The sequence below is a fragment of the Silene latifolia genome, chromosome 7, assembly GCF_048544455.1.
Source record: "Silene latifolia isolate original U9 population chromosome 7, ASM4854445v1, whole genome shotgun sequence".
NCBI lineage: Eukaryota > Viridiplantae > Streptophyta > Magnoliopsida > Caryophyllales > Caryophyllaceae > Silene > Silene latifolia.
In genome coordinates, this window is record NC_133532.1 from 114486 (window position 1) to 138114 (window position 23629).

The following is a 23629-nucleotide window of genomic DNA, read 5'->3' on the forward strand; positions in this document are numbered from 1 at the left end:
ATAATTGCACTTTTTTTTTTATAAAATTACACTTTTGTTTGATTAAAATTACACTTTTTTCTGTTAAAATTACACTTTTTTCCGGACTAACTAATTTGGACAATATGGAGTAACTAATTTGGACTAACTAATTTGGACAATATGGACTAACTAATTTGGACAATTTGGACAATATGGACTAACTAATTTGGACAATATGGACTAATTTGGACTAACTAAAGGAGTTATTTACGACTAAATTTGGACTAAAAATACACTATTTACGACCAATTTTGGACTACAAATACAATTTTGGACTGAAAATACATTATTTCCGAATAAATTTGAGCTAATAATACACTATTTACGACTAAATTTAGAGTAAAAATCCACATTTTGGACTAAAGTTACACAATCCATTTATTTTGAGTCATTGAGATTGTAAAATTTCAATCATTGTCCACTAAAGTGTAACTTTAGTAAATTGATAGTGTGTATCTTTTATCACTTAATTTTAGTTCATAAAAAGTGTAATTTTAGTCCTTAATTTTAGTTCACCAAAAGTGTAATTTTAATCCATAAAAGTGTAATTTTAGTCAACAAAAGAGTAATTTTAGTCCACAAAAGTGTAATTTTAGTTAAAATTGTGTAATTTAGTCCAAATTGTGTAACTTTAGTCCAAATTGTATAACTTTAATGAGTGTAATTTTAGTCCAAAAAAGTGTAATTTTAGTACAAAAAGGTGTAATTTTAGTCCACAAATGTGTAACTTTAATCCACAAATGTAATTTTAGTCTACAAAAGTGTAATTTTAGTCAACGGAAGTGTAATTTTAGTCCATAAAAGTGTAATTTTAATCCAAATTGTATAACTATAGTCCAAATTTGTGTATCTTTAGTCCAAATTGTATAAGTTACAATTTACAAATAACTTCATTAGTTAGTCCAAATTGTGTAATTTTAGTCCAAATTTGTGTAACTTTAGTCCAAATTGTTCTATCTTTAGTCCAAAAGCGTACTTTAGTCATTGAGAGGGTAACATTAGAAGAGATAAGTGTAACTTTAATAATAGAGATAAATGTAACTTCAATGAAGACAAGTGTAATTTTAACAGAAAAAGTGTAATTTTAAAGGAAAAAAGTGTAATTTTAACCGGAAAAAAAGTGTAATTTTAACGAGAAAAAGTGTAATTTTAACCGGAAAAAAAGTGTAATTTTAACGTTAAAAAATGTAATTTTAACATAAAAAAGTGTAATTTTAACGTTAAAAAATGAAATTTTAACAGGAAAACAACTGTGATTTAAACCGAAAAAAGTGTAATTTTAACGGAAAAAAGTGTAATTTTAACGGTCAAAAGTGTAATTTTAACCGAAAAACTGTGATTTTAACCGAAAAAAGTGTAATTTTAACGGAAAAAGTGTAATTTTAACGGACAAAAGTGTAATTTTAACCAAAAAAGTGTAATTTTAACCGAACAAGTAAGTTTAATAGATCCTAAATCAAACAATACCAAGACAAAATTTTAAATACGAAATTTGGCATTTATATATAACAAGACGGATATTAACAAAGTGATATCAACAAGAAAAAAGTAAAAAATGAGATATCACAACTAATAGATTTAGTAAAAAAAGACCAAAACATTAAAATTGAAAAAAAAAACAAAACGGAAATGAAAAAAAAAAACGGGTCAATGAAAATTTATCTATTTTAGTAGATCTAAGATTAAAATTAAAAAAACTCACAAATTTAAAACAATATTATATAGCAAAACGATATAAGGAGAAAAAAAAAACAACAAAAATAAAATAAAAAGAACACCCAAACATCAAGTTTTTTAAAAAAAAAAAAAATAATATTAAAAAATGACGTCGGGCGGCGGCGGCGGCGGTGGCGGCGGCGGCAGCGGTGGTGGTGTCCGGTGGGTGGTGGTAGGTGGATGGTGAATGAGGAAAAGATGAGTAAATGATTTATTTGGATTTTTTGGGTTTTTTATTTGTTTGGTTTTTTGGGTTTTTTTTTTCTTGGTTTTTTTGGAGAGAATATGGAGAAGTGGGATATAGAGAGAGAATGAGGAGATGTGATAATGAGTTGGTGAATGAAAGATGAGGAGGATTAATGTAGTTAATGAGAAAATTAGAGGAATATGGCAAAATTAGAGCATTAACCTTAATTTTTGGGTTCTCATCTTAGCCCTCCATTTCCAAGATCCAATGGCCCATAATGGGACTTATGGACTCACATGTAAGAGGATGACTCATTTGATCTTTTCACTATATATATATATATATATATATATATATATATATATATATATATATATATATATATACCTCAAATGTTTGAGGTATAGGTTTCTCATACTTAGGTGGGGGGAGGGGGGGTATGAGATTGATACTTTGGGTATCAAATCAAAGAGTTAAAAAAATCTATTTTTACTCATAAAAATAGAAATATCCATATTAGTAATTTTTTCTTTTAAGATCTTTTTTTACCATGAAAAATGCAAATAATGATTTTTAGTTGACATTTTAAAAACATTTAAGAAGTAACCTATTAAAATATTAAAAATATATAAAATATATAAAAAAAACTATATACAAGTTTTAATTAATTAATATATGAAAATTGAAATGAGAATATTAGTACATAAGTAAACAGTACAAAGTCAATAAAATAGACATACAAAAAAGTCTATTCCTCATTCCTGAATTGAACCAAACACAAGTATTAGGACATTAGCAATAGAAGAACCCCTAATAGGTCTGTTCTCATGTCATATAAGATAGTATACAAACTCATCTACCTACAAACCTTATCCCAACAATAAATAAACTTCTTCAAGGTTTCATCACATGGCTCACCATACTATTTCTTCTCTCACATTCTCTCTCCACAAACCTGGATACTATATTATAACCCCTCTCATCCATGAAGCTCAACACCCATGTCCAACAATAGAGGGTTTGTAAACAAACCTCTAAAATAATTGACACATCATCTTACATTCTTACAAACCTATTGACAAACCTCTATTGTGATTGCCCTTAGGGATAGAGTTCCAAACTCATACTACCCTGGGTTGATTCTTGATTTTATACTGATACCTTTTATGCGAACCAAAAACCTCCTTATTTAATTTTGTAATCTAGATTAATGTTGTCTTTATGCTAATATTTCTACCTTTGAGAGTACACTGACAAACTATTTTTTTTTATTCAAATGAGTGCACTATATTGTAGATGAGAATCGAGCTCTCAACTTCATGGCTGGAGTAAGAGAACTCTTATTACTTGAGCTAACTCTTGTTCTATGCTAACAAACTAAAATATGAGAATGACGTATATAAATAATACTCGGAATGAAAGATTGGTTATCAATAGAATAACTTTTGAATGAAATCACTTATCATTTACTTGAATATCAAATGTACATGCTTGGATATGGAAGTAGAAAATTAATAAACAATTTGATCAATGGAATAAAAAAAATTGCAACAATCATATACAAAAAAAAACAAAGGCTAAAAAGTTGTGAAAAAAATATAGAATCAGACTTAATCTTGCACAACTTGGTTGGAGTGTTGTTTAGAAGATGACTTGAGGGATGCCACCATTGGCTTCATCTTTTCAGTAAGCTTAATGATACCCAAAAACATTAGCCTATAAACAACCACCATACCAAACAATATAGCAAGGTCTACCCATTTGGAGTATCCCATTTCCATTTGCCAAAAGCTCCTCAACACCTCATCTCCGGTAATAATCGCGGGACCTCCAACTTGATTGTTAGGAAATGTCAACCCCTTGTACTCATTCTTAAAGAACCCTTGATTGGCATACTTATGGAAGGAAATGTAGTACATAGGGTACCTCCAAAAGGGCTTAGGGAGATCATTAGGCAAGCGAAAGAAGCCGCCATTAAGCATCATTACACCTTGAATTCCGGCACCTGTTATTATGCCCATTAGGAAATCTGGAACCAAGCTCGCGACAATCATCATTAGGCTCTCTACCAACATCATGCACACAAATAGCACCAATGAAAAGAAGACAAAGTGATCGAAGCCTCGTTGAAGACCAACAAGATAATAAGCTATTGCTCCCGGAATCAAAGAGATGATCAACAAGTAAGGAATTGACGAGATTGTGTTCCCTATCACGTAAACACCAACTCCATAGTGTCCATTTAGCCTTTCTCGTTCAAAAATCTACCAAGTTATGCAACAAACAAAATATATCAGTTTCGGTCTTAATCTCGGACACAATAACCAGATACCACATTTACTTTGTTAATCTCACCTTCATGTCTTCCACAAAGGAAGGGAATCCTCCTATTGCCATAAAAGTCAAGAAAGCTGCTACAAACATAAGCATTGCTCCTCTAGCCTGTCGATTTCACATGCATAAAACTAGTGAGCTCATTACTAGCAGCAAAATAATGAAAACACTAACCTAACTTGTGAGTTTTTGGAATTTTCACCTGAATGGAGCCATAAGAGTGACCAATATCATGAAATATAGTACCCACACATAAGCAAAGAGCTATATAAGCCAATAATAACCCAAGTCGCGGTACATATTCACAAAAGAACGTTTAGTTAGAACCACAGATTGTGTGAGGAAACTTGCATTACTCCTTTTTTATTTACTGGATCCTCCTCCCTGAAAATGTTTTTGGAGTATTAAATAAAGTTCAACTTGGAAATTCTTTCAATTGGAAGGTATTAAAAATATAAAAAGAAAATTATGCTAGATTTTTGAAATTGTCTTTTGTGGCTCTGTTATTAATATACGGAGTAGATGTTATTCACATTGAACCTTTACCTGTTGGCATATGTCTGAAATATGTTGATCAACTTTTTGATAGGTTTGTGATAATCTATATGAATTTGAAAGAATTTTGATGGCTTCTTCAGCGCTCGACATTTCATCTCCTTGCTCAACATCCTAAAATATAAGAAGAAAATTGTAAGCAAATTTAGTCCGGTTTTTTAGTCGATTACATTTGTTAAAATGAAACAAGAACTAACCTCAAAGTCCTTATTGATGGTTCTCAAGTAATGATCAGATGGGTTTTGCATGGTTGGACAGGGGTAGCCATTCAAAGCAAAATGCTGTTAAACGAAACACAAACACAATTAATCCAACACCAATGAAACTAACGGATGAGACACATCATACCGTGTGAGTATTTTAACTTTACCTCATTAGCGTTATAAGTCGGACCAAAGTAAACAAGCTGTCCACTAGAGAGGAGACACAGATTATGAAAGAGCTCGAAAACTTCACAACTCGGTTGATGAATGGAGGCAACCACTGTCCTTCTATCAAGTTGAGCGAGCTTGATAATCCGACTCATGACATGGTAAGAAGCCGCACTATCAAGACCACTAGTTGGCTCATCTAAGAAGAGGAGCTTTGGCCTTGTTAATATTTCAATGCAAATACTAACTCTTCTCTTTTGTCCTCCACTTAATCCTTTCACATTCCACCCTCCTATTCCTGTGTTCAAACAACCTTGTAATCCCATATCGCTAATCGCCTCATTAGCACGATCTAGTTTTTCCAATTTAGTCATGGAATTCGGTAATTGAAGTTGAGCTGAGTAGTACACAGCTTCTTTCACGGTTAGCGTTGTCATTAAGGTATCATCTTGAGTCACGTATGCCTAATTATTCCAATAAAAGTTTAATTAAAATAAAAAAACAACTATTCCATATATGTATGTGGATAAATAAGGGTGTATTATCTCTTACAGAAGTTCCAAAAGCAAGTCTTTGTCTTTGACCATTGATCAAAATATCCCCTGTTTGCTTGACGTCGGAACTTAACCTTCCTATTATTAAACAAACAAATTATTAAAACGGATGTCCAACTTAATACACAATGCTAAAAAATAAAGCCTAACAACTGATAAACACCACATCTGACCGCGCTCATAAGTCATAACACAAAATGACACGAGAACAACACATCTGAATCAGAACTGATATTTAAAATGACCGTAAACAACCTGACCAACCGGAATGACCGTGTGGCGGGTGTTGGTACAAAAAAAAAAGATAAAAAGGAAAAGGAGATTACCAGCCAAGGCATCCAAGAGAGTAGACTTGCCGCAACCAGAAGGACCCATAATAGCCAAGACTTGACCAGGCTCAGCGAACCCAGTAACGCCTTGTAGTATGGACCGTTGGTTAGCTTTGCCATCACTCACTGTTACCCACAAATCCTTCCATGTCAACGACACTCCTTGATTATCATCCCCTGGCTTAGGACATAATACTTGATCATTACCATTATTACTAGTTGTGCTAAACGGAAAATATGTGCGTGAACTTTGTTCTTCGCCTTCTATGTCAACATAAACGTCCCCTGCCTTATACAAGGGCCTTGTCGGGCTTGCACTTGGGCTTGGGCTGGGTGCCCATCTCAACACTTTGGGGTTTGTCGAATCCATTGGTTTAGTTAAGCAAGAAATGTTGATGGTTTGAGACTTTTGAGATGAGAGAGTCTTAAGAAGTGAAATAAAAATGTGAATTTAATTGCATATGCATGGGTTATATAGAGTTTGAATAGCAGCCTTTAAAGAATAATGCTACTTGCTATTTGGTAATCACAAGACTTTCTTATTTTGATTAAGATAATCAAGAATATTACGTTGAGTGTCAAGTATTATACTCCGTAAATAAAGTGATTAAGCAGTCTTAAACAATGGGGTTCGGACGTCGGACATCCAAAACCAGGGAAACTACCATCTTTGACGCATGACTGGATGCTTATTATAATAGGAGTACTAAACTAATAAATTAAACACACTATAATTTTGGTCAAAATAATCTTAAATAATAATGCTCAGCGTAGTGTGTATTTTACAATTGGAGGTTTTGTGGGCCCTGCTGGTTGTGGAGGAATTATTCGCGACGACACGGGTAATTTCGTTTCTGCTTATTTGTTCTCTTGTGGTGTATGTAATTCTATGAGAGCGGAGATGAGAGCTCTTCTAGCCGGATTGGAACACGCTCGCAGCCTCCGTATCACGAAGCTACTCGTATACATGGATAATAGTACCTGTGTGGATTTCTTTCAAAAAGATCAGCTGCTAAGTCATGGACTACGTCCTTTAGTCCAACAATGCAAAGAGTTAATCAAGCTTGGTGGGTGGTCCGTGAAAATTGATCACTCGTATAGAGAAGCCAACCGTGCTGCTGATTGGCTAGCGAACGAAGGCGTCACTTCAGCTCCATCAGTTACCGTCTTGTCCGTTCCACCTCATAATCTACGCTCAATTCTTCGTGAGGATGTCTTAGGTGTTTCTTTATCTCGTATCGTAGCTAGTTAGTTCGGGGCTTTTGCCCCTCTTATGTACCAAAAAAAAAAAAAAACAATTGGAGGTTTTGTACTGACATTACAATAAATCTTGTGTTTCACCAAATCTTTCCATCCAAAAAGGATTAGAGTCTGACAACTTCAAGAAGCTCGTGACTGGGGAGAGAAGTCTTGGCCCCAGATAAGCTTTTTACTAAATCTGGTTCTCATTGCCACCTGTGATCATTCATATGTCGGTACAACCCAAATGAACGACTACGATTCCATCATCTTTAAAAGAAAGGCCGTCTCAACAGCCATCTCCTTGGACTTCATGTACCTATTCTCTTCCACTAGCTCGGTCGTTAGGTTAAGAAGTATAGGCCGATTCGGATCGTGCACTGTCCGTTCTCGTACACGTGCAGCATATTTCGCAGCTTCCCATACTCCAAACCTGGATTGGTGGGGAGTTTAGAAAAAAAGTCAGTCACGCATTTCCTGCTTATCATCGCCATTTCATAAATACGCAACAGTTGCTCAACAGAAATTAATAAATAACACAGATTTGGAGATCTATCAAATGTTTCATCAAAAATTAATTATGGAGTACAGTGTAAAGCATGCAGGGCATAAATGCAGATGGTGTCACATATCAACCTGAAGAAAACCCTCAAGATTTAACAATTTTTGCAGCAACTGATGAAATAGGATGTCTTTTATGGGCGAACTATATGCTACTCCCTCCGTACTTGTCAATAATTTACATTTTCCATTTTAGTCAACCCTTTCAATAATTTACGTTCTTTTGTCCATGTTTTTGGTCAACAAAGTCTCTTGGACTTTCTACCCCACTTACATATGATTACATAAAAAGTCAAATCAAATGCAAATAAACTATTTTCAGCACAGATGGAGTAAATACATTGGCCGGATGTCAAGGCCAATTTTACAATATCAACCGGCCCAAACCCAGCCCAACCTAACACATGATCACCTCTATTTTAGGGTGTTTTTACAATAAAGAGCATGGCAATAAGACATATCTAGAAATGTGAGGACGCAGCTAATAAGGCAGTGCCATGGTTCAGTGCTTTCTGGTTAAAATCGATGAAACGGTCAATGTAGAGAAGTAGAACATCTAGTTTCTAAGACACAGTAAATAATATCAAGACTGATTAATTGAAAAACTCGTGCAGTGATATGATGTGATATTAAGCCAATAAACAACATAGAAGTGTTACCTCGTGCTAAAAGATGAAGAAATTAGGACAGCAGGATAAACAGAATCGTCCCTGATGTTATCATAGGGAGAATAACGGCGCATGGCTTGAAAATCATCAGTGTCCATTGGATACCCAAACTCTTCAAAATCAACAGGTGTGAGTGGTAATACAGGATGGAGAAGAGTAGTAGTTGGATCCAAGAATGGAACCTGTAAAAGCATAAGACAGAACATGTACAATCAGATAACAAGGGCATTAAGCAACAGCTATGGTTGATAGAGGTATCTATAGTGACAACCAAGTTGTATTGATATAGAGGTAATCAGTAAAATTCGACCCAGATCAACGCCGTCCAAAATTTTAAGATCCAGATGCAACCCGTCACTATCGAGGTCAATCGACAAGAGGTATATATATTATCTCTCTTCCAAACTTACAATTAATAATCCAATGAAATGTTCAGTTGTTTCAAGCACAAAGTTTCTTCCATATTAACCAAACGGCCATGGGTAAAAACGAAACAAAAATAAAGCAGAATATACCCCGAAAGGATAGAGTGAAAGTTAAATTGAGAACCTTCAAAACAGCAGCTCGGAATAAGTGGGGGCAAGAATTAATGGCTGAAGCAACTAGAAGCCCTCCAGCACTATACCCCCACGCAGCAAGCTTGTCTTCATGCGTAATTTTTCTCAACCAAAAAATTAGCACAGCAAAGGAAGTCTTGGATTGAATTATGTTTCTTAGTGCGCCTCCCGTCATGGTGCCACTTCTTGCCTCTACCACCACCACCTCTATAAAGAGTGGATCAATTTACAATAAGTTAGTGATTAGATACATCATTAGAAGCAATATTCTCTATAAAAGACCAGACCGCATTAATTATTAGAAATTTAGAACAGAAACCATAAGATGAATACAAAAATAAACTACCAAATACAATCAGTCTTAGGCAAGGCAACTTACAGTTTACACTCATACTGTGTACACTGTACAATATATCCATCCACAAGATCAGGACACATTTAAGTGAAAACAGTTACCCAGAGAATCCATTTTACAAGATGCTTGTGTAATGTGGCCTTACACAAAATATTGTGATTATATCATAAGAGTGAAACAATTCAGCAAAGATAGAAGAAATTTTAAAAATTGCATGTGATAAAAAAGCAGACCTGACATCTGCATATGCTATAACCCAACCACGATCAAGAAGGCTTTTCAGTTCACTACGCCAACGCTTGTCCAACAACTCACCATAAGCTCCGTGCCCATGAAGTAACGTAGGGTTCTGTTTTTCGTCTTTGTTTCTGTGAGAACATACAACAGTTAACGGTACATCCACCCCATCATGTGATGAAATGGTGTACTTTTCACATGCATAAAACTCAGAAAGGTCATTCCATGGGTTATCATCTTTTTTATTTTCACTGGTGTCAGATTCAAAATGTAGAGTAGTAGGTGAATGATCATCAAGTAAGGAAGAATTTTTCCCATAAAGAATCTTTGTCCTCTCGTGAAGCAAATTTTGTTGTTGAATAATGTTCCACTTGCCACTAAAAAGATCATAATCAACAACTGCAGCAGGCATCTAGAGAAGAGAAATATCCACAAATTAGTCTACGCCTTAGTAGCACAGTAATCATTTGCTGGTTTCAGGGACGTCAACCATAAGAGATGATAAAAGCAAGCTTAATATCATTCGTAAGTTGCACAATTCATGGATAACCTAGGGGATAAAAATGTTTCCTCTACATTACATAACGGAATATTAGGCTACCGTTACGTCGTTGCCACTTATATCACAACCTGTCAAAAATGCTAAAGTTTTGGTGACTGTCAACCGGTAATCAAACAATCACCATTTATTTACCAGTATTTCCGTAATTTAAACTACACTACCCATTATGATACACAAAAAAAATAGAAGGAAATATGTATAATTCCAAATAAAATGTATGTAATTGTGAAAAAGGGCTCATGAGAGAGAAAACAGACTCGAAACATGGAAAATCAAATCAAAGTTCCGATCTTAGGGCGTGAACACTAACACATTTGGTGGAACATTTTTGAAATTAGAGTTGCTTTAGCTGCAACCTGTTACATTACACATTGACATTCTAATAACAAGATTTCGCAACTGTTACTACTACAGTATTTTCATACCACGGTATAACCAGGTCAATGGGCCTATCAGAATTGCTTGAAAGGTGAAAGTGAATTGGAATTATTTCATACCACTGGAGATGAAACTGTGAAGCGCATTGTGGAGGATTGGAAGTCATAATTTGACCCTGGTAAAATTTCACAAACATGGCTTGGCAAAGAAAGGAAACGTGGACAATGCTCTGCTAAAGGAACTGTTCCCTGAAAACATAACAGAGGGTAAAAGAACATCAACAATCATGAAAAATAGACTTCGACATTAACGACATGTAACAATCAGAAACGGAAAGAAACCTTTGACGAGTACCAAATACTGCCACTATAAACACCTCAGACACAATAACAGAATACATATTCTACAAAAGCAACTAACATTGTGTGGTGAGAAAAGACATATTCAAGTAATTCAGCTAAATTAAACAAGCATGCTTGACAATAATCTATGTTTACTCAGTCTTGATTGTAAGTATCCGATACGAGTGCAAGCCCAAGAGTCAAACTTTGCTATTTTATAAATACTCATCTTCTTTTTGTCTAAAATTAAGCTCCTAAGTGTTATACTCATATTCCGAGTGTCAAGTATCAGACACAAGAACAGGAGGCAATACGAAGAGTCAGAGTAACATGGTCAATACTACATAATTTTGTAACATAAACATCTGGTGAACAAGTTTGTTGCTTTCAATGATGAATAAAAGAAAAGTTCTATCACAGATTATTCCTGCAGAAACATACTAATCATACTATAAGTTTCTCATTTGAACAACTCCGTACTTCTTAGCGTCACGTTCCCAAGGGGTTTTATCGTTAGTCATAGTTCGCATGAAACGCATATGAAGGACTAATTACAAAGACAAGAAACTGAGATTGAAGCATGCAAAGTCAACAATGATAAGTTTGCCTAACAATTACTTAGATCAACTCATATAATGACAAGTGTATACAAATCCAAATCGGTTGCTACTCTTCCCAAGATGTCACAGCAAGCGACACTCACAAAATCTTTCAACAAAATTCTTCAATCCTGAACATGAATACTTTCACATCCTGAAGAAGCCTTGGCCTCTAAGACAGTAAAACTGAATGGGGATTGGGGAGCAATATAACTTATAAAGGACCTTACCTTATGACTTGGAAAAGGTAAAGGAACTGCACATAGCCTGAGCTTTTGACTTTCTCTTATAATAAGCACTAAGTGTGTGTTGCAGAAATCAACATCTTCGATGATCATATCAGGATCATCAGCAAATACATTCTGTATTGAGCATCAAAAGCCAGAGTTAAGGAATGGTATCGGGTTTATAAGTTTGACAATCGACATCGTCATCTATCATTTCAAATTGAGTATGAATAAATTAAGGTCTAGATAACATGAAATAAAAACCATAAAACATACTTCCTCCCAAGTCCCATCACATCTGTTCTTCCCATTTGCTATTACTTATTGTATACAAACTTTTTACTAATTATCACCAATCGTGATATTTTTCTTTACAACTTGACTATATATTATAGCACTTTGTTACAAATTGGTACCAACAATGGATTCTAATCACATTTTAAAGAAATTTTAGCATGTCTTGTACATTACATTTATTTAATCGGCCATCAAATAGGCACAAAATATTCAATATGAGAACTAAACCAACTCAAACTGTTCATTTTAGCCATATAGGTAGGGGTGAGCAAAATCGGATATCCGATACGGTTTTGGAAACCGTATCGGATATCCGGTTTCTAAAGTCCCCTTTTTTAGTATCCTCATCCGATACGGTTTTTCCGTATATATGGAAACCGTATATCCGGTTTTTCCGGATATCTGGAAACCGTATATCCGATATCCGGTTTTCAACCTCACTTATGTAATTTAATATATTTTTTTTCTTTTCTATGTGTGATTGTTGGGTTTTTTAGTAACTTAAAAGTGTTTTAAAAAGTTAGAGTAAGTAAGTTATAAAGTTTAATACTAATAAGTTTTAATCACCAACATATTGGATATTTTGTGACTTATGTATATATTTTAATATTTTATTCTTGGAAAAAGGCAACCGTATCGGGTACCGTATATCCGGTTTCATATTTTGCCGATCCTTATCCGATAAGGTTTTTAAAGAACCGTATCGGATATCCGGAAATCCATATAATTAAATTCGTACAGCGTATCGGATACGTATAATAAAACCGTATCGTATAATTTTCCTCAGCCCTACATATAGTTACCAATTTGTAACAATAATATCATAATAGGTAGCAATTTTGAAAAAATAAAAAATAAAATTATATTAGGTAGCAAATTGTAAGAAAGTGTGTTTTTTACTGGAAATCCTATTATGACATGCCTCTTTATATTGATTAACTAACAGTGTCATGGCTAACTACAGAGAAGCAATTAGCTGACAAAGACATTAATCATTGGCTTGTGAAACGAAATGTAACGAAAAAGGACATCCAATAGTCATCCATCACACTGCAGTAAAAGGTCAGCATAAATGAAATACAAGGAAACATGGAGAGAAGCCACAAGGGCTGAGTGAAATCAACTAGACCTGAATATCAAATACCAATCCCATGGAACCCATGGACTGAATTAAAGAAACATGGTGGATCAACAAAGATGAAATTTTTGCCTATAACGATAACATTCCGCCAGTGTTTCAAAAAATCCTACTAATAGCCACTAAGCAGAGTCGGATGTACAGAGTCTTACCTGTGCGTTAGTAACACAAAGACATTATTTTCAGATGACCCCATATGAAAAAATTAATCGAGAATTGCATTGCATGACTGCTAGTTTACAAAAGAAAAGTGTAGCAAATTTGGTGAGCTATTTTGCTTTATTCCATCATAATCCAGAACCAAAGAATAATGAGTTTGTACCCTCCTTGGAAATGGAAACATAAATTTTTTCGTATTAAAAAAAAACCAATAAGGAAGAAGCATCAAGCATTAGCAATAATTACCTCCCAGGCTCTTTGGTCAGAAGCAACATCAACAGGTGAGCGAAGAAGATAATGATTATCAACAGGCTGTCCACCTCGTGGAGCATCTGTAAATAGATAAAGGTGCCCTCCATGATGCTCAACAATGCAATGGACAAAAGGCGCACCCTCCCACACTACTGTCATTTCTGACAGTGGATTTGAAGAATCAATCATATACACCTGCGAAGCCCAGAAGCAAATTAACGCAATACTAAACCAGGTTAAGTAGAATAAGATGCTAATAACAGTATCCAACATAGTTACCTTTGAAGCTGTAGTTGATAATACATAAACAGTAATAAATTTATAATCTTTTGTGTGCCGAATGTTAAGATAGACATTCTCCTTCGACTCTTCAAGAAGCAAAACAGCATCATCCTTTGACCCCAGTATGCTACGGTACAATCTAACAGTGAAGAAACACAAAATTAGCAAAATGCTAACAGGAAAAAAAAAATCTATAGATGTGTGTCAATCACTATTACAGACCTGCACGGCCGCTTGTAGTGATCAGTAACAACGTAAAACAACACTCGCCCATTCTTGGACCAAGCTACATTAGAAACCCAATCAGCTTGCGGCTTATCACACAGCACACCATTATTCAAGTCCCTCACTGATAACTTGAAGAAATCATTGTCTTTGTCATACATTGTGTAGGCAATATAACGATGATCAGGTGATACTTCAGACACTTCCTCATAAGCATAACCTACAATTACATAACTAAAGATCAAAAATTTGCATAGCAAAACTAAGCATCCCAAACAAAAGATCAAGCGGAAAAGGACCTCCAAATCTTTCAGCTTCATGATTGTAATCGATCAGTTTCTGCTCAATTTTTATCCCAGACGTAAAATCAAACCCAGCAGATGGAGACTTATGTGAAATAAACTCTTCATTCAAGCTCGCTAATCTCCGACAAAGAACTGGAAATTGTTTCCCTTCCTCAACCCGCCTATAGTACAACCTGTACATACCCTTGATTAAGTAGAAACAAACAACTATTCAGCAATAGAAAACACTTGTATTAAAAAGGAGCAAGCAGAGTCGCATCCAGGGACACATTCATGTCATACATATACCAACAAAATAATTGACAAATCGCCTCATTTACTACGTAAACCGGAGATTCATAAACACGGCCATGAACATACCATACATCAGCTTAAAAACAAACAGAAAGTGCACCATAATCATGAAGAATGCAAGCGAAAATTGGGCGAGATGGCGTGACCATAAGACAGAAAGTACGCAGGGGTTGCCGTCCCTTAAGCAATGTAAAATACAAATGTTTTAGTTAAAAATTTCGATCTTTCCTTAAGTTACTCAATTTAACACTCCAAATGGTGGGACACACGATAAGAAGCTAATTAGAGAAAGATTCTTAAGAATATATCATCAGAAATTGATGTACAAACTAATATTTAACCTCGTAATTGTTTAAGGCCACATTTTAGAAAAACCGATCCTAAACCCTGAAAAAGCACGGCATTAATGATAAGAAGGTGTTACAAAAAGCAGACTCACCACGGCCCCCAACGAAAAGGAGGAGAAGAGAGATCATAAGGCAAACGAGAGGCGATTTCGGAATGAAGTTTACTCTGAAGACGAAGAGTGTCAAGTAAGACAGCTTCAGTGTACTTCTCCTCTTGTTCCATGTAAACATCCATGTGTCTCATTGCCACCTTGTCGCTCAATTTGGACATCCAGCTGTAGTTGTCTTCCCATGTTACTCCATTTGGTCCTGTCATTGTCTCCGCCTTCTTCGGCGGTTTTGGCGGCGTTGGTGCCAGCGGTTTTGGTGGCGGTTTATGGGCTTTACGGTGGGCTTGCCGGAGGAATTGTGAAGTGGGTTTTGGGCCGCCGTGGTGGGTTATGGCTCGTCGGAGGAGATGGCTCATTTTGTTGGTGAGTCGAAGTGAAAGGTTTTGTGAGGGTTTAAACTTTTCGAGATTATTCAGGCTGTTACGGACTTCCGGACCAATTTGGATGCTCCTCATTTTTTTCTCTCCATTTCCTCTCTAATACACATATCAATACTATATATAAATCCAGAAACCAATGGACTTCAATATAATTAAAGAAAGTTATACAAATTAATTATACTATATAGTTTTAAATCACTAGCACCGTGTGATGGACCCGATTAAGGGATCTACATGCAAATATTATATAGTTTGGGTTAAAATTAAATTATATAGAAGCTTGGTAATTTTCCTAAACATTTGTAAGAGACTAAAACATGGTCAATTTCTTTAAAATAAAATAATTAATTAAGATTGTCAATTTCCTTAAAATAAAATAGTTAATTAAAATAGTCAATTTCAAGGAGACTAAAAAAAGAAGATTCTTGGTAATTTTCCTAAATATTTATAGAAGATTAGAAGATGGTCAATTTCCTTAAAATAAGATAACTAATTAATATAAACATGCACACTTATGATATTAATTATCAATATTAATGCGGCAGTAGTGACAGTAACAATAATTACGGCGGGAGTAGTGAAAGTAACAATGATTACGGGTAAGTTGTGAAATTATCAATATTAATGCGGCAGTAGTGACAGTAACAATAATTACGGCGGGAGTAGTTAAAGTAATAATGATTACGGGCAAGTAGTGAAATGTTATTACTATTGTTTCATTAATAAGAGTAAAATATTAATAGCGGGGAGTAGTGAATTTGTCTCAAAATTTATTTCATCGTAATTTTAGGATATGTCATAGAAAAATATATTAATGATAAATTTATGTGTTATGCAACTTTAAGTAATTTTATTTATTGAAAAAAAAAAATTAATGGTAAGTAGAGGTAGCCCGGGCGAAGCCGGGCACCAATACTAGTTTTAATATATTTTCTCTACCATTCATTAAAACATCTCATCCCATACTAGTAAGAGAATAAAAATTCTCTTAGTTTTCCCGCCTAAAGATACTTCTTCTTAATTGGGCCTATTTTTCTGAATACTACTAACACAATAAGATTTGATAGATTGTAAATTGTGAACCTTATACGTAGCCCACTTTTTCTATCTCATCTGTCAAAGTAAAAGTTATTAATAGCCCATAATTTTGGACTCTGCATGTCATATTATAAGCTAGATTTTTTTTTTGGCGTAAATCATCCGGTTTAATCCGGATTCGAGCCGGGTAGGACCACTCGGGCGGTAAAGCTCTCTCTCATGGGTTTTAACACCGTTGCGTTCCAAAGGCTCGAACACAAGAACTCTGGTTAAGCTAGAACAACTCCTTACTAGTTGATCTAAGTGCTCATGGGTATATTATAAGCTAGATGGGTGAACTTGATTTCGTATAAATTTAAATTTATATTATATTTATATGTTACCTCTTTTGTAAGAAATCATCAGTTATTTATTATGTAAAGTATACTTTATTTATGCAAATAATTTAATTGATAATATCTCTTTATAAAATAAATCTAAAAAGTATCGTGCTATAGCACGAGAACTACACTAGTTATTTTTATAAAACAATTACAACCATCAGATAATCACGAGATTTGATCCGAACCATTTAAAAGAGATGGAGGTCCATTTCTTTTGAGGAAATGGAGAGAATCCGGACCGGTTATAGAGTGCTTTGTTTTATTTAGACCTGGCTCAATCGGTTCGGACAATTCAAGTTCGGGCTGTTTGGGTTTGCAATAATTTGGATCGGGCTGGGTCATTTTCAGGCGGGTTGTTCTCAAGTTATTTGGGAATAATGGTCAGTTTACGATAATAAGCATTAAGGTTTCGTGTTAGATTGGGCCCTCAATTCAGGTGGGTTCGATTTATTCGGATCGAATCAGTTTTATCAGGTTTATTTATCTATACACTCGAGTACAAGGTGGGATTGTCTAGGACTAGGGAGACGGGGTGTTCATTTAGCTGATAGTCTATTTATTTAGTCTAAAAGAGAGTCAATTCCAATGTTGGGATCCAACCAATTTGGATTTGCGTCAGTCCAATTTATATGTTCAGTTACGAGTTAAGTCAATGTAAACGATTTATCTTACAAAACTAAAATCAAGTACAATCAAGTACATGCCTGTGTCGTACCCATTGTCATCCCTCCCTCTGCGGAATAGCCTTTTGAGACTTCATCTTAAAATATTTGAAGAAATGAAAAAGAACAAAAATGGAGAGGAGGGCGGGAGTATAAAATCAGCCAAGTAACCAGAAGAATAAAAATGTTAAAGTAGATGAATATCTTAGAGATTCTACAATGTCATGTAGTTTTCATGATTACATCATCATCAAAAGTAACGTCATTTCTGAGCATCTGCTGTCTATGCTCTATATAACCAAAATACAGATAACACAGTCCAACTAGATTGGCCTTCAGTACCAAGCAACCTTCCCGAATGAGAGTTTCGTAACACAAAACCTGCATGGCATGACTCTAGTAGCGCGACTACAATGAACTAACTTCTTAATTTCCTTCAAAAGTTGCTGATTCTCTACATGGCTTCAACCAACGTCAACTCCTTGCTTGCAATTTGCTTACCAATGCCAAAATTTTCAATCTTAGACCTTTTTCTTGGTCTTCCAATTACGCTGGGACTCTTTTTGTCGTGAACAGGCTCATCTTCAACCACGTCAGCATTCACCTCAGGGATCTTTTTGTCAGGAACAGATCCATGTCCTGCCAAGTCACCAGCATTGCGGTTTTCTTTCTTAGAGTTCCTACCTGATCTTCTAACTCCCTCTGGCGTTAGATTTAGTTCGGTATCAGGAGTGACCTTATTCTTCTTGTCATGAACAGGCTCCTCTTCCAGCACGTCAGAATTCACCTCAAGGATGTTTTTGTCGGGAACAGGTCCATGTCCTGACAAGTCACCAGCATTGCAGTTTTCTTTCTTAGAGTTCCTACCTGATCTTCTAACACCCTCTGGAGTTGCATTTGGTTCGGTATCAGCAGCAACGTTATTCTTAGATTGAATGCTGATTTCCGTCTTATCATCAGTTGGTACCTCCATGCCCTCAAAGGGAAGACATCTCTTAGCAGATTGCTGAGGGTCGGAAACAGTGTCAGCATCCGGAGTAGCGCGTTTTGTTTGTATAAGATAATGTGCCACTGATTTATATCCCAATTTGCTGATCTATTACAGGATACAAAAACAGATTATTTCACTTAATCTTGTGATCCATACTGCAGAGAAAATCTGAATACGTTGAAAATGACAAACATACCCTTTTGTACAAAGGGCCAGTTGGATACCATCCTCTTGCTTGGCGACACAAGCTGCAGTTGCAAATCCCACGACAAGGCGGGCATATCCAATTTGGATTTTGGTTGGCCTCTACCACATGCTCTCCATATCTGTGATAAAAGGCTTTATGTAACCCGGAAAAAACTTAAACTACTCCGTATAAACAAGTGAAAAGTTTCAAATCCAGATCATGAGTTGACTTCTACACTTATAAGTAATAATAGGTATGTAGCTGCATGGATGGATAGGTACCAGAGACAACATACTACCAGGAGTCCAGGACATACAGAACGTACAAGAAATGCACTTGGGAGTAGGACAATAAAAGTGGAATGGAGCGACTGCCATGAGAGAATAAATAGTTTGTTTTGCGAATGATAGGGTTATTACTAGCACATTATCTCTTCACTTGAAGATAATCAGTAGCCGCAAATTCATTATTCAGACTTCTTGTTGGGAATACAACTAGAATTCTTTAACTCTTCAGCTGATGAAGGAAAATAACCATTCATTCATATACCCCTAGTTTTAATTAGGGTCAGAAGAATGATACTCCATGTTAAATATCAGATGGGATGCCATATACGGAGTATTAAATTTTAGGAGGGATACAAAATGATTATTTTATTATCAAACAGGACAATATATCATGCAAGCTATAAGGCTTTGAAAGCTATTGAGACCGTATTTTGAGGCACTCTCGGCCGCTTAAGACACAATGACAAAGATCGAGACTGCCAATTAGATGAAGTCTCAAACCAAGATTCAACATCATGATCAAAAGTAACACAAACAAAACAGGGACAAGGATGTTGGCTGGCGGCAAGGTTTGTACTCAGTAAGGGATTTGAAGGCTATTATACATGAAGTAAATGGCAACATGGCTGTTTTAATAGTAAAGAGAATGGTGAATAGAATATATGAAGTAAATGTCAACATTAAAGCCATGCAGCCAGAGCATGCTATACCAAACAGGCTAAAAGGACCACGAATGAGGACAATATATCTAGTCATTTAAATTTAACTGCATGATATATCTTTAATGCTTCTAAAGAAAGCTGGATATCAAAACGCATCAGCAGTCCCCCTGAAGATCCACACGAAAAGGTTAATCCTGCCTTCAAGCATTATATACCAGAACTTTGTATGCTTCCATGATAATCAAGTTTTATGGTGGTGGGCCCTCTCTAGTATGTGTAGGCAGTGTAGCATATAAACTATAAAGTCGTGAAACACACAAGTTCCCGTGGAACTATACCAGTATACCCATCATAGATATTCAAATTAGATTGAGAATTACGGATAAAATACTCTCTATTCATAGGCAAACTCAAGAGGACAACTTCGAAAATCCACACTAAAAGGTCAATCATGTCCTCAAGGATTAGATATTCAGATTATTATGGTTAAGAACTTAAGATGAACTATTTGCATGAGCCAAACCCCAAGTGGTAGACATAAAAAATCCACACCAAAAGGTCAATCCTGTCCTCAAGCATTAGAAGTATAAAATTAGAGTGCAATTTATATGGATTAGATAAACCCTATATATTCACGTGACAAGCTCAAGAGGGTGCCTATGGCCAAGATAACAAAGTATGGCGCACCTCATTAAGAGACAATCTCCGCAAAACTGCCCTTGAACGAGACTGCAAGTGCTGCAGCGGGTACGTTGCCCAAGAGTCTTCTGCCTGAAAATGGATGCATAACATTTAAGTATTCCAGAGTTGATTTAATCCAATACAGTCTCTAGTATTCTCCTATACACGTTAATAAAAGCCCAGAAATAATCCATCATAATGTGAACCTCTTTTCCGCTAAAATAACAAAAAACATCATAGCATTCACAAACGTGTGAAGAAATTTATGTGTTGTGTAAGGCAGAGCTGAAGAAAAGAACGGATAAAAATATGCACTATTTTAATTTGCTTAATCGTGGTTATATGTCTTATATCTACAAGACTACAAATGAAAAGGAACAATAAAAAAAAACTCTTTGAACCTTGAAACGTGCGAAATAAATTCTGTCTCAGATAGTGTAACAGTTTTCCAGAATACTCAAGAACACCTCGCGTTTGAGGTCTTTGTTATTACAAGCTTTTAATAAACAAGTTGAAATAACATTCCGAAAAGAAGGTCAAACGGGGTCAATGAAAGTGAAATAAAGACAATTAATACTAAGTTAGCCTTCATGGTATCAAATCTTGGCTGCAACACCACATCGTGAGGAAAAATATTACAGAAGAGTATTGTAGATTCTTGAGGTGGTATAGACCACATTTATGACGCAGTACCCGAGATCAATCCTCAATGACTGATTCCACGATCAAAAGTCAATCCGAGATTTAATGCCAAGGTTGTCATGCTCCCAAACCCCCCACTTTTAACTCTAAAGCATGGTAACCTTGGCAAAAATGCTTAATTAATTCAGCACTGGATCAAATAGAGTAATAACGTGATCAGAGAATCAAAGACCGGCACTAATCTAAGGAAAAAAAATAAGGAGCAGCCTTGGATTCCGACACATGTTATAACTCACATCCTGGAACAAAACTAGTGTTAGTTTCCGCTCTACCACAGGTAAGAAAATGTTTTTTTATGGAAAGATAATTTTATTACATTACATAACAAGAATTAATATAATGCTACTTTGAAGGACACTTTTAAAAAAAAAAAAAAGGCAACAGGAAAATTTAACGTTATTAGCGAACGTGCTACCGGATTTTGACGGGTAGGAGGTATTTAACTCTATTAAACTGTAAAGTGGTTAGCTTAAAAAAAAGATCTGCCATAAGTACACTTTCGACTGTCGGATGGTACCAATATGTTGTACTACTCTATCTTTTATTCTAATCGATCTGGATAATCAACTTGTACGCAGATAAACAAAAAGAAAACCATGTTACGAGAACCATCAAAAAGTGAGAACATTTGTAGATTTTCCTACGCATTTGCTGAAAAATTGTCCTACGTATTCAAATCCAAGAATCCATATCCATGTAAGAAACTAGCAGAACACATATCAAGCTGCATAAATTGGAAAGTTAGAAGAACAAGATAAGGAGCTAATGATTGAGATAACCCTGACCGGCACTGATGGCAAGTCTTGCCATTAACTGGATCGTAAATTCTGGTACCATCTGCAGAATATCCATCCACGAAAAATGTCCAAGGCATCTCTGTGTTCCCCAGCAACTTATCATGCTCCTCCGTATAGACCTCCGGCTTTGCTCCCTCTTCTAACACAATGTCTCTGCCTCTTTTCACTTTTTCTTCCTTAGGCTCCGCGTATGAAACAGCTGGAGCATTTTGCAATCTATTTAACAGCCAATTAAGCTAAATCAATAATACATACCCAACTAGCAACAGACAGACAGTCATATGATATACTCCGTAATCAAATCAATTTGTTAAGTATCAAGAATACCATCACCATGTCGAAATTAAATGAAATGAGAAATAAGATTGCGTCTCCGTATCAAATTAACTAATCGAAATGATAACACTACAAAATATAAAATTTCCATCTCAATCATTTGTTTAACTTAAATTAAAATATCCCTTACACAGAATAAAACGATAAAATAATTGACTGAGACGGATGGAGTACCTAGAAGAGCGACGGCGGGGTTCAGTGGGGCCCAAAGAAGGGGACTTCAAAGGGGTAACTCGATCAGTAGAGGATCTAGGAGTGCGTCTCGCCGGAGTTGAAGAAATGGATTTGAATTGAAGAGAAAGATCGACGATTCCAAGTTTCATTAATCGTTCGCGATTTTCCTTGATTCTAAGCTCTCTAGTTTGCTCATAATCTGAAGCTGTTGTTTCAGTGATTGGTTGGGTTTGTTCATTCTTGAGGTTGGTTTCAGTATGAGGAGCAGGAGTAGGAGGAGGAAGAGGAGGGGTTGCTGATTGTTTTTCAGGAATGGTGTTCCTTCTTGTGATGGCCATTGTTGTGGAGTTTTGAATTAGGGTTTTTTTGGGGGAAGTGAGTGTGATCAACGGTATAGAGAGAGGAAGAGAGGGGTTTTTTGTTGGTTTGAATTTTGAATGTGTCGAACGCTAGGAGAGTTATAGGTGGAGTGACTAGTGAGTCAGCCAGTGTGACAACCTGGCAAAGTGCCAATAGATAAGATCAATGCCCATGCTCTTATGTTTCACTTCAAATTCACCAAGTTTTAGGGTTAGTTTAAGAGGTCGTTTTGTTTGTTATAGGAATTGTAATTTAAGAAAGTGCTAATATTATACACTTCACGTAAATTGGAAGTAACTAGTAAGAGAGTTTGGTTAGAATGCGGGAAATAAGGGGGTGTTTGATTGGACCTTTTGTAATGAATTAGAATAAATTCATTTCATTTCAGTGTTTGGTTGGAGGATCTCATACCTATCTATGCACCCCCAAGTAGCCAAGTTACTAACTCCATTCCACCCTATTACTACTACTCAATCCATTTCGGGATCGAACCAAACACCTATGAGCATGTATGAAGTTCTAACTCCATATCTCATACCTATCTATGCACCCTATTACAATTCATTCTAATGCTTTGAACCAAACGACCCCTAAATTCTACGACAATTCTCACTTACCTAGGGGTAGAGGAGCTAGGTAAGCAACTTTCTCCATGGTGAGGGTATTGGAGTTTCTATGAAACTTTAATTTATGGGATTCCGGGCAAACAAACAACACATTGATTATTCAAATCCCATGAATTAAATTTCATGTGTTTTGACCTAAGAATGTCATATTTTACCACACTAA

General features: G+C 35.7%; 1 protein-coding gene and 2 pseudogenes across 1 annotated transcript; all 3 read right to left on the minus strand.

Annotated features, from left to right (window-relative positions):
• Positions 1 to 3351: 3351 nt before the first annotated feature.
• LOC141591390 (ABC transporter G family member 1-like) lies at positions 3352 to 6437 on the minus strand (annotated as a pseudogene).
• A 924-nt stretch (positions 6438 to 7361) lies between these two features.
• On the minus strand, positions 7362 to 15672 carry LOC141591389 (uncharacterized; annotated as a pseudogene).
• A 2158-nt stretch (positions 15673 to 17830) lies between these two features.
• LOC141591391 (uncharacterized) lies at positions 17831 to 22921 on the minus strand. The gene is made up of 5 exons (XM_074411693.1): positions 22481 to 22921; positions 21959 to 22186; positions 20478 to 20561; positions 18851 to 18980; positions 17831 to 18759 (listed from the first exon to the last, which is right to left on the minus strand). The coding sequence occupies exons 1-5, from the start codon at positions 22816 to 22818 to the stop codon at positions 18118 to 18120; spliced, it is 1422 nt and encodes a 473-aa protein (XP_074267794.1). The 5' UTR covers positions 22819 to 22921; the 3' UTR covers positions 17831 to 18117.
• Positions 22922 to 23629: the final 708 nt, after the last annotated feature.

Bases quoted from the DNA above. Each gene is read 5' to 3' on its own strand.
- LOC141591391 (XM_074411693.1), bottom strand. From the start codon at position 22,818: ATGGCCATCACAAGAAGGAACACCATTCCTGAAAAACAATCAGCAACC. The intron at 22,187-22,480 runs GTACTCCATCCG...GCTGTTAAATAG, and splicing joins CCCCGCCGTCGCTCTTCTAG to ATTGCAAAATGCTCCAGCTG. The intron at 20,562-21,958 runs GTCAGGGTTATC...ATCCATTTTCAG, and splicing joins AAGACTTGCCATCAGTGCCG to GCAGAAGACTCTTGGGCAAC.